Source organism: Zeus faber (genome assembly GCF_960531495.2).
Source record: "Zeus faber genome assembly, chromosome: 13".
NCBI classification, from domain to species: domain Eukaryota; kingdom Metazoa; phylum Chordata; class Actinopteri; order Zeiformes; family Zeidae; genus Zeus; species Zeus faber.
The window spans coordinates 3,584,602-3,597,680 of NC_137198.1; the positions used below are offsets into that span (position 1 = coordinate 3,584,602).

General features: G+C 44.7%; 2 protein-coding genes across 2 annotated transcripts; one reads left to right on the forward strand and one right to left on the reverse strand.

Annotated features, from left to right (window-relative positions):
- The first annotated feature begins 459 nt into the window (after positions 1–459).
- On the forward strand, positions 460–3,895 carry LOC307239440 (dr1-associated corepressor). The gene is made up of 6 exons (XM_080012812.1): positions 460–565; positions 1,939–2,011; positions 2,198–2,291; positions 2,457–2,573; positions 2,701–2,785; positions 3,158–3,895. The coding sequence occupies exons 1-6, from the start codon at positions 524–526 to the stop codon at positions 3,182–3,184; spliced, it is 438 nt and encodes a 145-aa protein (XP_079868938.1). The 5' UTR covers positions 460–523; the 3' UTR covers positions 3,185–3,895.
- Positions 3,896–4,592: 697 nt separating this feature from the next.
- On the reverse strand, positions 4,593–10,787 carry ahsa1b (AHA1, activator of heat shock protein ATPase homolog 1b). Its single transcript, XM_080012838.1, has 9 exons — positions 10,557–10,787; positions 9,501–9,691; positions 8,770–8,852; positions 8,216–8,333; positions 7,881–7,969; positions 7,535–7,660; positions 6,500–6,601; positions 6,292–6,343; positions 4,593–5,071 (listed from the first exon to the last, which is right to left on the reverse strand). The coding sequence occupies exons 1-9, from the start codon at positions 10,634–10,636 to the stop codon at positions 4,899–4,901; spliced, it is 1,014 nt and encodes a 337-aa protein (XP_079868964.1). The 5' UTR covers positions 10,637–10,787; the 3' UTR covers positions 4,593–4,898.
- Positions 10,788–13,079: the final 2,292 nt, after the last annotated feature.

A 13,079-nucleotide genomic window follows, 5' to 3' on the forward strand; every position in this document is an offset into this window, starting at 1 on the left:
GGGGTCATTACAGCAAACATGCTTTTTGTTTTCAGGACTTTTGAGTTTTTTGTGATTAAAATCTTATTTTTTGTCCATCTCCCACAACTACACAACGTGTATATATATATGTGTATATGTGTATATGTGTATATCTGTATATATGTATATATATATAGATGTGTGTGTATATGTGTTTATTTATATATATTTATATATATATATACTCGAAAAAAAATGAATATAAAGATACATATATATATTTTATAAATATATAGAGAGAGATATTTATATCTATATATTTTTTGGGTAATAAATATCTAAATACATAGATAAATATCTATATATATATATATATATATATATATTATTTTTTTTTTCATAATCATGACGGTCTCCCGTGACCCAGTGACGTCACATGGTTGGGGTCACGAGGTCACGGGGTCACCGGGGGGGCGTTGTTTTCCGCCTTGTATTTCCGGTTCAAGGTAAACAAATGGAGGCTTCGGGGGACGGAGGGGAGGTCAAGATGTGAAGTTTAAAGATGCCCGGACAGAAGAGGAAGTACAGCGTGAGGTTCCCCCCTGTGAGTAATACCAGATAGTATCCTGCTCCTACTCCACTTCATCCAGTACTATCCTGCTCCTACTCTACTTCATCCAGCTATTATCCTGCTCCTACTCTACTTCATCCAGCTATTATCCTGCTCCTACTCTACTTCATCCAGCTATTATCCTGCTCCTACTCTACTTCATCCAGCTATTATCCTGCTCCTACTATACTTTTATCCAGCTATTATCTTGTTCCTACTCTACTTCTATGCAGCTGTCGTCCTGCTCCTGCTCCTACTCTACTTCATCCAGTTATTATCCTGCTCCTACTCTACTTCATCCAGTTATTATCCTGCTCCTACTCTACTTCATCCAGTTATTATCCTGCGCCTACTCTACTTCATCCAGTTATTATTCTGCTCCTACTCTACTTCATCCAGCTATTATCCTGCTCCTACTCTACTTCATCCAGTTATTATCCTGCTCCTACTCTACTTCATCCAGCTATTATCCTGCTCCTACTCCACTTCATCCAGTTATTATCCTGCTCCTACTCTACTTCATCCAGCTATTATCCTGCTCCTACTCCACTTCATCCAGTACTATCCTGCTCCTACTCTACTTCATCCAGCTATTATCCTGCTCCTACTCTACTTCATCCAGCTATTATCCTGCTCCTACTATACTTTTATCCAGCTATTATCCTGCTCCTACTCTACTTCATCCAGTACTATCCTGCTCCTACTCCACTTCATCCAGTACTATCCTGCTCCTACTCTACTTCATCCAGCTATTATCCTGCTCCTACTCTACTTCATCCAGCTATTATCCTGCTCCTACTATACTTTTATCAAGCTATTATCTTGTTCCTACTCTACTTCTATGCAGCTGTCGTCCTGCTCCTGCTCCTACTCTACTTCTATCCAGTTAGTATCCTGCTCCTACTCTACTTCATCCAGTTAGTATCCTGCTCCTACTCTACTTCTATCCAGTTAGTATCCTGCTCGGTGTGGAGCTTCTTTTCTTTAGGTTTATGTTGAAATGACCTGAAAAGTATTAGAATCCATCAGCTGGTTATTTTAGTTAAACCCTTTGTCCACGCGGGTTCACTTCCTGTTGTTGTGGCCACGCCCTTCCTACTCCCCTGCAGGGAAATGCAAAACAATTTGGGTGACTACCTTGTAGTCACCCGAATTGATGTGTGAGGATAAAGATGCTGGTTGTGTGTGTGTCCCAACTCCTCCCTCAGCCGACGTAGTTGAGGCTCCGCCTGATTCTCCACCGACCTGCGACTCTTTATTCAACAGGAGACGATTTGTGTTGAATTCATTTAGAATTTCTCGATCTTCACACGCGAACCGTTTGAAAACAAAGATGTCGCCGCGTGGCGTCGGCTCCTCTGTTCCAGAGCCGCGTGAAAAAGATCATGCAGAAGGACGCGGAGGTGGGGAGGATGTCCACGGCGGTTCCCGTCCTCATCTGTATCCTTCTGGCTCCGCCTCCTTCATTCACCTGGAGGGACGGGCGCGGTCCGGCCCTCCATTTTTAAAATGTTACCACTCAGTACTGGATCCCAACACGCGCTCCATTCCGGGTGGGGGGGGCGGGGGCGGGGGCCACAAAGGTGCCAGTTTCCGTGGCGATACGAAGCCCTGACCCCAGACCAGCTCGAGCTCTGGAGATGTTCCTGAAGTCGCTGCTGACTCAGACCTGCGTCATCACTCGGTCCAAGATGAGCAGCGTGATGTCGCTCTCTCACCTGTGAGTGTTTCCTCCAAACTCCCGTCTTTCCAAATCCTCGCAGCCGCCCCGGGCCCGGTTCCGATGCCGAAACCGGGCCCGGGGCGGCTCAGCGCGCGCCCTGGCTTTGCGACGCTGGCGCTTGTCGTGGTTGTTTGTCTTGAATGTGTCTTCGCCGTCGTGAAGGAAGCAGTGCATCGAGTCGGAGAAGCTCTTCCACTTCCTGGAGGGCGTGGCAGAGCGCACCACGCCCGTCAACTCCCAGAGGGACGCCCGGGGCCTCGGCATGTGGCCGCTGTTCCGGTGAGCAGAGGGGACGCCGAAACGAGTTCATTTTGGGTCTACTGCTGGTGGGGCCCGCTGAGCTGATTATTATTATTTTTTTTCATTATTATTATTTTTATTATTTTATTTTGGGGCGTTTTCCCAGATCAAAGCAGCAAAAGAACGTGGTGAATGTGAAAGAAATATCAACCAGACCCAAAGCTCCTGGAACCAACGACTCCAGCGCCAGCGTAAGTGTTGTGCTTCCCACGCGGGCGGGCGGGGAGGGGGCGTGTCCTTTGTTTGTTTTTTTTGTTTTCCCACACGCCCGGGTGGGGAGGGGGCGTGTCCTTTTTTTTTTTTTTTTTTTTTTGTTTTCCCACACTTCCGGGTGGGGAGGGGGCGTGTCCTTTGTTTTTTTTGTTTTCCCACACTTCCGGGTGGGGAGGGGGCGTGTCCTTTGTTTTTTTTTTTTTGTTTTCCCACACGTCCGGGTGGGGAGGGGGCGTGTCCTTTGTTTTTCCTTTTTTTTTTTTGCACTGGTTACTCCTTCACAATGGAAGTGTCTCCCCCTGGTAACTGTCGCCATGGCAACGTGCTGACACGCTCTCTCTCTCTTCCAGGAGTCAGAGCTGTTCATCTGCTTGTGACCGGACGCTCATCCCTCGTCCTCATCCACCTTTTAATGATGAGTTTCTTCGTTTCCTTTCCGAGTTTTGTCCCAAAGTTGGACGCCCGCCATTCTGACCTCACGATAACGGCATTAGATTCGTACGGTCGTTTTGGGGGGTGTGTGTTTGTGTGTGTGTGTGTGTGTGTGTATTATTTACAATTTTAAGATTTCCCGCCAAACTCTTCCAGCGCGGAGATTGTTTTTGTTTGAACTCCAGGTTGATTCAGGTTTTTTCCGTTTTGTTTGTTTTTTAAATGAATCTTATTTATTTTTAAGTGACTCGTTCGTGTTTTGGAATGAAGCCGTTATCGGATCACCGACGGAGTATTTAAGGCTGTGTGAAGTTTTGTACTTGTATGAATATGTATAATATTTTTACATGTCGTTCTCTTTAGTTGTAGTGCAGAGCGAGGGGTGGGTTCCAGACATCCTTTAGGGCCTTCTTTTTTTTTTTTTTTTTTTTGTTCATTTGAAAAAGCTGTTCAAGTGCAGAGCGTACGTTCAGATCGGTCGTAATGTTTGTACTATCCACGTTTCCATCATAATATTTGACTTTATAGATATGACCTCACGCCGCCAGGGACAAGTTAACCAACAGTACTTATGTGTCAACGTGTTTCCTGGAACTTCCTCATGACGCTGTCTTTGTATTTGGAACTTGTCCATAGCTGTAAAAAAATAAAAAATAAAAACCCAAACTGAAATACTTTTTTTTTTTTTTTTTTTCCTCTTCAATGACCTCAAGTGTCTCATCTTTTAAAGCACTTTTAAGACGCGCCCTCGCAGGTGGGACAGGGTCGCACGTGGAGACACAAGGAGCGGACAGCCGGTCACGTGGAGACAGGAGTTGGTTTATTACAAGGAACTAAAAATCTTTACAATGTGAACGGATGAAATGAGGAATAAATGCATTTTGTTCTCAAAACCCCACGGAAATGTACATTTCTTTTGTCCAAAAATTTACATCTCAAATCCAAATCAGTCACTTCCCCCCTCCCCCCCGTCGGCTGCTTCGCTACAGACTCTGCGTCGACGACTTGAAAATATTTACACGTTGAGGTTTCTGGACGTTTTGCGTTAACACTTTAATTTGGCGTTTTGCACCCCCTCCCTCCCTCCCTCCCCCCCTGCTGCTGGAGTTGGGATGTCGTGATTTAATGATCCAACATGGCCGCCGCGTAGCTACGGCAGCACAACCCCCTCCCTCCCTCCCAAACAAACAAACAGCTCAACATGCAGCTTCGCTCAAAGCAAACTCACTTTTCCACACAAATTAAAAACCAAAAAGGGCGTTCCTTTAAAAGCAACACGTCTCGTCAGATAAAAACCTTTTCCTTACGCCAGAGTCACAGCTCTGCTTGATATCATTGCACGCGTATAGAACTGCAGGCCGATATTTAAAATGATATTTTTTTATTTTTATTAGTGGTTGAACAGCACCACCCACCCTCCCCTCTCCTCATCGAGTCCAAAAAGCAGTTTGTTTACGCTCCTCTCAAACGACCCGTCACCAACACTGAGAAACGTCTCGCTTTAAAACATTTATTGATAAATACGACGGCGCTGTCTCCGCTCATCGCCGGTGGTGTTTCGCGAACGGAGACGTTGTGCCTTTTGAAACAAAACAAACATGAATCTTCCAAAAGAGAAAAGCAGGAGACGGGAGCTACGATGGGTTCCCTCCGTCGGCGTCAGTAGAGTCGGGCTCCGTAGCCGAAAGTCTGTTTGATGGCCTGGAAGTAGTACCTCTGCCAGCCCTGCTTGGTGCTCTCCTCCTCGCGCTCGGGCACGCCGCGGTACTCCGCCTTCAGCTCCGTCTCGTTGCTGCGGTCCGAGAAGATCAGGGTGACGGTGGCGTAGTGCTCTGCGTGGGCGAGACAGAGGGGTGAGTGAAGGGATAGCGACGGGCCTGTTGCTGGGCGGATCACACCGGCGGACCCCCGCCACAGACAATAGAAAGCGGCAAGTAGAAGATCACGTGTAGAAAAACACACTTAATGGATGTTTCTTATGGGGGCCAGATAAATTAAGCCTCAAATATGGACTTTTTTTTTTTCCTTCCCATTTGTATGCTAACAAAATAATGTTACGGATTACCACTTTAAAATGATTAACGTTCAAGGTGAGAAGACATTGCAGGTAAACTCGACTCACCATCCTGACCCACCACCGTTCTGTAACTGGGGTTCTTGACGACAGATTCAGGCTCCTCCCCCTGCAGAGTTCTAACCATTTCTAGTGTTTCTCTAAACCAGGGGTCTCAAACTACAGGCCCCCGCGGGGTCCACATCCGGCCCACTAGACCATTTAATGTGATGGTAGTAATATAATTTATAAATCTGGCCTAGAAATTATATATTTTTTTTTAAATCACAATGCTTAATTTATCCACGCAGTTGTATATTATATTTTCAAAATATGAAACAGAATTAAATACACCATAAGATTTATTTTTTTTTCCTGGTGGTTACGTGTTTTTCCCTTGAAGTTTAATGCAACTGCTCTAAACCTTTAATATGGACTCAAAATGGATCAATCACCGTGCACGTACGTCTGGTGAAATCACTGCGCTTACACCCCTGAAGGTTGCTGCAGTTAGAGCTAAAAAAAGGTTCCTCAAAAGGGAGTTCTAAGAACTACGACCATTCCTAGTTCCTGCAGCGTGGACACAAAAAAAGAAAGAGACACTTCCTCCAAAAAGTTGTTTGAACTGTGAAACGCTTCCTGCGGTGTGAAAACGGCGCATCACTTTATCATCATTCATTATTCAATCGTATGACAACGGTTAAAAAAAAAACAAAGAACCAATCAGCACCAGGCAGCACACTCTGGCCGACCAATAAGATGGCTTTGTTTTCAGACGGGAGGTGGAACCGATCACCACGTCACTAGCGACGGACAAAAATTCTGTTTTGTTTTGTTTTTTGTTTTGTTTTTATTTTGGCTGCGACAAATTTGATTGAAGTTTCGATAAGGTCCTGGCGGTAGCTGTGGTTTAACCGGGGTTTTTTTTTTTTTGGGGCTCTGGCCGGGGATCGTTCCCAGTCGTTCACTCTCAACTTTAGTGTGACGGTGCGGACGTACCACTGGGCCAGGTGTTGTACCTCCACTTCATGGCTATTTTCTGATCAGGAACCTGGTGGAGGTCAACACAAGAGGATCAGAGAGAGGAGCCGTCTCCAACGTGAGACGGGGACACACAAGCGTCAACGTCTTTCTTCGTTTCAAATAAATAATTCTCTGCGATATGAGTCATATATTTGTCGACAGGGCGGCACACCCGGGCTCTCACCAGCTCGATGAATTCCCCGAGCACGTTTCCGTCCAGCAGGCGGAACCTGCCTCCCTTCCCCGCGTCCAGGGAGGCCGGGGCGTGGGTGAAGGCCTGCACCATCTGCACGGCAGGACGCAGGGTTAGAAACCAAAGCCACGGAGGAAATTAAAAAAATTACCAAAACACATCCCGCTTCCCTTCGACGCTGCGGTTTAATACTTGACCTTTTTTTGTTTTAATAAGTGACGTGCTGTCGTTTCCACGCAAATCAACAAGTTATATTCGTGGTGTTTAACTTTGCGGATTGCTGCCTCTCAGTTTCTAGAACGTGCAGCGCTGAAATAAAACCTGGGAAGACTGAGATGATGTTTTCACATGGTCCCATTATTAAATTTGATTATAACATCGAACCACAACATCAACTGAATTGAATTATTTACAGAAACTCTGTACTCTAGATGAAATAAAGTATGTGGAGTGATTGGCTGCTCCCGTCTAATGGACAGAATAAACCAGTGTGCTACTGGGAGCCGCCCAGTGACCCATCCCATGATGCACCAGGGCGGATCAGAGAGGGAGGGGAGCCCAAGCGGACCCCCACACACATTCAGTCTTTGGCGCCACCGTGAGGCAGTTGGACGCCACAACACATCTTTCCTCTATAAAAGCCACGTGCCGTAATGCAGGAGTTTCCAGTGTTTGTTTTGGGCATCGTCAGAAAAACACCATCACTTTGATACTGGTTCCTAAACTATTTTTTGTTTGGTGCCCGTTTTTTGTTTTTTTTCCCCCTACCTGAAATAGGGAGTTAAAAGTTATAAACCGCTACTGAATAAAAACATCGCTGCCAAGCTCTATAAAAACCCCTTTTACCTTAAAAGGAAAGAAAAGCCACGTTTTGCTCTCACATAATATTCGTTCATGCTGGAGTGACGGAACGACTCGGGTATTGAACAGAATATTTTGATCGGTGTAATTTGGTAAGGAAGAATGAAAATGAGCATTTTATACGTTTGAGTTGAAGCGGGAGCGGGCGTGTGCTGTGGAGCTCACCTCCTGGTTCAGGAAGACGCGGTAGAGCTCGGCCGGGGAGGTGAGGAACGTCTCCCTCAGGCTGAACTTACAGGTTGGGATCCGGACGCCGGTGTTGGGCGGGGTGGCCGCGCTGCCCGACGAGATCTGTTTCAGAGGCACAAACCGAGGTCAGGGGACCCGCTGGGGGCCCAGACCTAAGTCACAGAGGCTCACTTGACAACACCACACGTCACAAGCAACAGCGACTGCTAATGTAGTCGTCGTCGTCCTCCCAGGACCCTTCAGTGGCGCCGCTGGAGCCTTTCTGTCACGTACAAGCTCAACACCGACTAGAACCTAGAACCGTGCGTCCGACAGCACCGACCTGAGTTTTGTCCACTTTGGTTTTGGACTGCGAGCACTGAGGGTTGGACACGCCGTTAGCAGTAGGTAGAATCATTCCCTGCGTGAACTCTGCGATAAAAACACAACATTATTATTACTGCTATTTCCATATCAAGCAGTTGATGGAAATCCTTTTTTCCTAATGTTGGTTATATAAAAACATGCATATTTATAGATAATAACTGGGGAAATCCCTTATTGCGCCGTTAATAGATGAATTAAGTCAGGAGTTTAACAATAGCAGCTCATTCTGTTGTGTACCAAGGAGTATCCAGTGCCCAAATTTCCATTCGGGCAGTCCCCCCCACCCCGCACCTGTTTTTAGGAAGCCCACGTAACTTCCCAGAGCCTCGCGGATTTTGTCGGCTCCCTTGGTCTTCATCAGCGCGGTCAGGGGAGTCTCCGGCTCGTCTTTGTTCAACGTTACAGCAATCTAGAGGGAGGAAGAGCGAGGGATGGACGGAGTGAGAAACAGAAAAACTATTTTGAGAAAAAGAGACGAAGGAAATGTCATTAAGAACGAGTAAATGGCATAAAATCGTCTTTTTTTTTTTTGGTTTGGACAACCTGACTGGTGATTTGATGTTAAAATGTTTCAATTTGCACCTGTGCAGATAAAATATAGTGTTGAACAACATCTTGCTGTTTCACGGGGAAAGTAGCTCTAGACGGGAATATTTCTCCTGAGTTTAGTATAAAAAAAAAAAACTGAATGACAAGACACCATTACAATACCTGCACACAGACAATATTCAACTCTTCAGCTAAACGTCAGTGTAATAGCAAATCTTCTGATTCCCGTCCCTAGTTTTGAATGTCCCGCATGTCTGTCTGTCTGTCTCTCTGTGTCTCTCAAGTGCGTCACTTACATCCAGGTCATCCATGTCGTTCTCATCAGAGAGGTTTGGTACGTCAATGCTTCCTGTGTATTTTATGCCTGCTTTCGTCTTCCCTGCAAAGAGGAAGATCAGCACTTTGAGGACGGTCCTGTTGGAACCCAGCACCGACATTTAGGAGCAACACTATCCAGACATCTGACAAGATCTAGCCTACATTTTGAAGATAAATATCAATTCAAAATTGGCCTGAGTCGGCTGACGATTCAAAACGTTCCATCCAGATGCTACAACAAGACGTATGTAGAGTTATCGTACCATCACAGTGAACGGGGAGCATTGTCCAGGCAGAGGGACATGAAAGTAAACGGACACGACGCAAGGTGCCTAAACTAAACAGAGCTTCCTTTTCAAGTCTTGACGGTGGAAGTTATTAATTAAACCAGAAACACTGTTGGTATGGGATCCTGTTTCATGTGGTCCCAGTGAGTTAGAGCCACTAAGGACGACCAGCCATTTCTATTTGTTGCCAGAACACGACCACCGCAATCCGGTGACCAAAATAACTCCAGGTTTTAATCACTATGATAGGAAAAACAAGTCACTCCGCGCACTATAAACCAAAAAACAGCTGCAAAGTACACAGCAGTTCAAAAACGAAGAGATACGTAACACGAGTACCCAACTTAAAGGTGCAAATATAAATATACCCAAGAGAAAGAACCTGCGAGCAGACGGTTCTGCTGCGTTCCGTGTGACCGTACCCGTCCAAGTTGCCTTCAGGTTCCACTCATAGAAGAAGATGAGCTTCCCTTTGCGGTTGTTGATGGAGGCCTCTCCCTCCACCTTGCTGACCGCCGTCACTTCACATTCCCCCTCCTCGTTCTCCACACGCACGCCCATCAGCAGCGATTTTAACTTGTCTGACGACCAGCTTGTCGCGTCACGCTCGGTCCTGCAAAGGCCACGAGAGACCGTGGGCACAGCATTTTGATATGTGTTAGATCCACAGTAGAGTTGCTTGTCGCAGTTTCCGGTGTCAGGTATTAGTATCTGTGACCCTAGTGTCCCATAGTCATTCGACAATAAGTTAAAAGTTCATTGCACTATATATATGAGTGAGTGAAAGTCAAAGACCCTGCCTTTGGCTAGAAGGGCCAGAATTAGAAGACGGCGTTGATTTGTATGTGGGTCGTATCAGCCAGGGGGGGCCTCGAGTCTAACACATTCAACACTTTACAATCACTGGAGATGGGGAGTCAAAACATGTCATGATGCTCTCTTCGCTAAAACCACATGTATCCATCTCCAAATAGCGGACCGTTCCTTTCAAATGACTTCTAAAACAGCCTGGTTAGTTCATGTTGCATCCAGGCTGGGCAGCGACACAGATACCGATACCTAGCATTAAAGGTAAATACTGCTTTTGTTTACTGTGCTACACTTTGTGGATGTGTATACAAACAATACTTACTATAAATACCCTGGAGCTTAGACCTGACTTTTTTTGTTTTCCCTAAATCAGAGATAACCGAGTTGATATTTATTTATAGACCGTATCGAGCACCTCTCAAGACACCATCTGTGTGATGAGAGGAACTAATGACATTTTAAATGGTTTTAAGGTGAATTCAAGTTCTCTGTTCTGGCCCCCGTGTGACCATTAGACCCGCAGGCCGCTCTGCCTCTGCCCGGACCCGGACCCGGCACCCTCAGCGGACCGTGTCCACCATCTAACACTGTGGACCGTTCTCTTGTGCTGTGGGTCTGGGGCGGCTCTGTTAGCATTAGCCGCTAGCAGCCCATGCCGTGTTCTTTACCAGTGCCAGTTGTTGACATTAGTGGCGTCGGCTCGCTCCTCCACGATCCAGCGCGGGTCTCCTTCTCCCCATTTGGCCATTTCGGCTTCTTAAGCTGGATTAAGAACCGTTTCGGTCTCCGGTCCGGCGGGGGTGCGGAGCAGAATTTGCCGGCGAGGGTCGCTCCGCTTCCTGGTGCACGTTTCTAGAAGCTTCCGTGCAGCTGCTCCTCGTTCTGTGCCGGAGTGTAGAACATGCTGGAACCGGAAGTGGGTGTCCTACACCAGTGTTCCCCTAGATACGGTTCCCCCGGACGATGGTTCCGCCTTGAGTGCGGCAACGTGTGTTATCTTTTTGTTGCGGGTTCACATGTGACGTGTGCGTCGCTCAACGTTTCCATTCAACTCGTAAAAAGTCTTTTATGATGATATTACATCTTGTCTATTGCTCGTGTGTGTGTGCGTGTGTATATATATATATATATATATATATATATATATATATATATATATATATATATATATATATATATATATATATATAAATAAAATTTAATGTAAATTTTGAGGTTGAGGAATGTTAATTTAGAGGCTTATTGTATATTGCCATTTTCTTTTTTTTTGTTCTTTGACTTTTTTTTTTTTTTTACTATAGTATATTTTAATGTAAACTGCTGTGACACTGGATTCAGCCTCCGGGGATTAATAATGCGTCTTTATTATGGAAGGAATAAAGTGTCCCAATTCACAAATATAATGATATGTATGATAAATATAAGTATATAAGATAAATATAAATAAGTATATATGATAAATATAAGTATGTATATGTATGTGACAAATACAAATCTTGAATCTTGAATCTATAAATGTAATATAATATAATGGGCAAGTATTAATAAATATCCACAAATTGGTATTTCGATGTTTAAATACAAAATCTGAAACACAAATACATGTCTCCATCCACAAATAAAGTATGTGTTGTATTAGCAAATACATTTAGCATCATTTTTATCATCACACATTTCTTTTCCTACGTTTTAACGCTTCTCGTGTTTTAATGGCGGCTCCACCTGTTTGCGTTTGCCGTGTTTGGTGACATGGAGGGAGTGGATCCCGGAGTGGATCATGGAGTGGATCCTAGAATGGATTCTGGAGTGGATCCTGGAGTGGAGTGGAGTGGACTCTCATTGTGGATCCACATCCAACATCCACTCCAATCCAACAGTGTCTGTGGAGTGTATGGGGTGTGTGGGGATGGAGGTAAGACTGGTTCCATCCCAGGCTCCTCCTGCTAGCATGCTGTAGTGTCCTTGAGCAAGACACTTAACCCCTAATTGCTCCCGATGGCTGCGTCCGTCGGTGTTTGAATAATTGTCAAGTCGCTTTGGATAAAAGCGTCTGATCAATGTAATGTAATGTAATGTAATGTAATGTATGGTGTCAACTCCACCCCTAGGATCCTTGTTCCTAGATCCAAGGAGTTGAGAAGGCAGCAGCTGGGCTCGGGTTCCATAGGGCGACGTCACATCGCCCCAATTTGAACAACTTACTGATCACTTTTAGAGCGCGTCTGGATCTGACTCCAAGCCACAGAACAGATATGTTGACCCCATATGAGCCAGCGTGCAGCCTCAGATCCTCAGGCGGGCGGGGCCCCCCTGGCTGTTCCAAAGTCTGGACATGAAACTAAAAGTGACCACGCCTTTTCTGTCAGGGCCCCTGGCCTTGGAAAGATAAGATAAGATAAACCTTCATTAGTCCCACAACGGGGAAATTTACATTGTTCCAGCAGCAAAAAGGGGACAGCAGAAAATAGAGCATATCAAGGTGCACACTAAAAATAATATAAAATATATAGAAACAAAAACTTACAAAAATCACATATATAGGATATATGTATGTATGTGTGTATGTATGTATATGTGTATATATACACATATACATACATATATATGTGTGTGTGTATATATGTGTATATATATATGTGTGTGTGTGTATATATGTGTATATATATATACACATGTATATATATGTATGTATATATATATATATATATATTTAATGAATTAATTAAATTCCTGTTTATTAATGTTCCTTTGCCTCTTAAATTCATGATCTGAAAATTTGGCTTTTATTTCATCTGTCAAAGCACTTTGTAAACTGTTTTTAACAGTGTTATATAAATAAAGCGATTATGATTATGATTATGATTATGATTATGATTATTATTGTTATTATCCACCCTGGGATCCACTCCAACCCCACAATAAGAGTCCACTCCGCTCCAGGATCCACTCCATGCATCCGTTCCGCCCGCCTCTTTCTGACGTGTACGTGACGTCACAATACAGGAATATAAACGTGATCAGATCCAAACATTAAGTCAAGGTTTGTATTGAGAGGATTTCACGTCGGTGTCAATGCTGCAAGACAAGAAGGAAGTTGTAAGTGATGAAACCATCAAATTATATCTAATCCCTGTATCACTGTGTAATACATTTAGTTTCTTGAGGTTTTTTTGCATTTAAAAATATTAATA

Bases quoted from the DNA above. Each gene is read 5' to 3' on its own strand.
- LOC307239440 (XM_080012812.1), top strand. From the start codon at position 524: ATGCCCGGACAGAAGAGGAAGTACAGCGTGAGGTTCCCCCCT. The intron at 2,292-2,456 runs GTGAGTGTTTCC...GCCGTCGTGAAG, and splicing joins GTGATGTCGCTCTCTCACCT to GAAGCAGTGCATCGAGTCGG. The intron at 2,786-3,157 runs GTAAGTGTTGTG...TCTCTCTTCCAG, and splicing joins CCAACGACTCCAGCGCCAGC to GAGTCAGAGCTGTTCATCTG.
- ahsa1b (XM_080012838.1), bottom strand. From the start codon at position 10,636: ATGGCCAAATGGGGAGAAGGAGACCCGCGCTGGATCGTGGAGGAGCGA. The intron at 9,692-10,556 runs GTAAAGAACACG...TGGCCTTTGCAG, and splicing joins AATGTCAACAACTGGCACTG to GACCGAGCGTGACGCGACAA. The intron at 6,602-7,534 runs GTGAGCTCCACA...CCTGCCGTGCAG, and splicing joins GCGTCTTCCTGAACCAGGAG to ATGGTGCAGGCCTTCACCCA.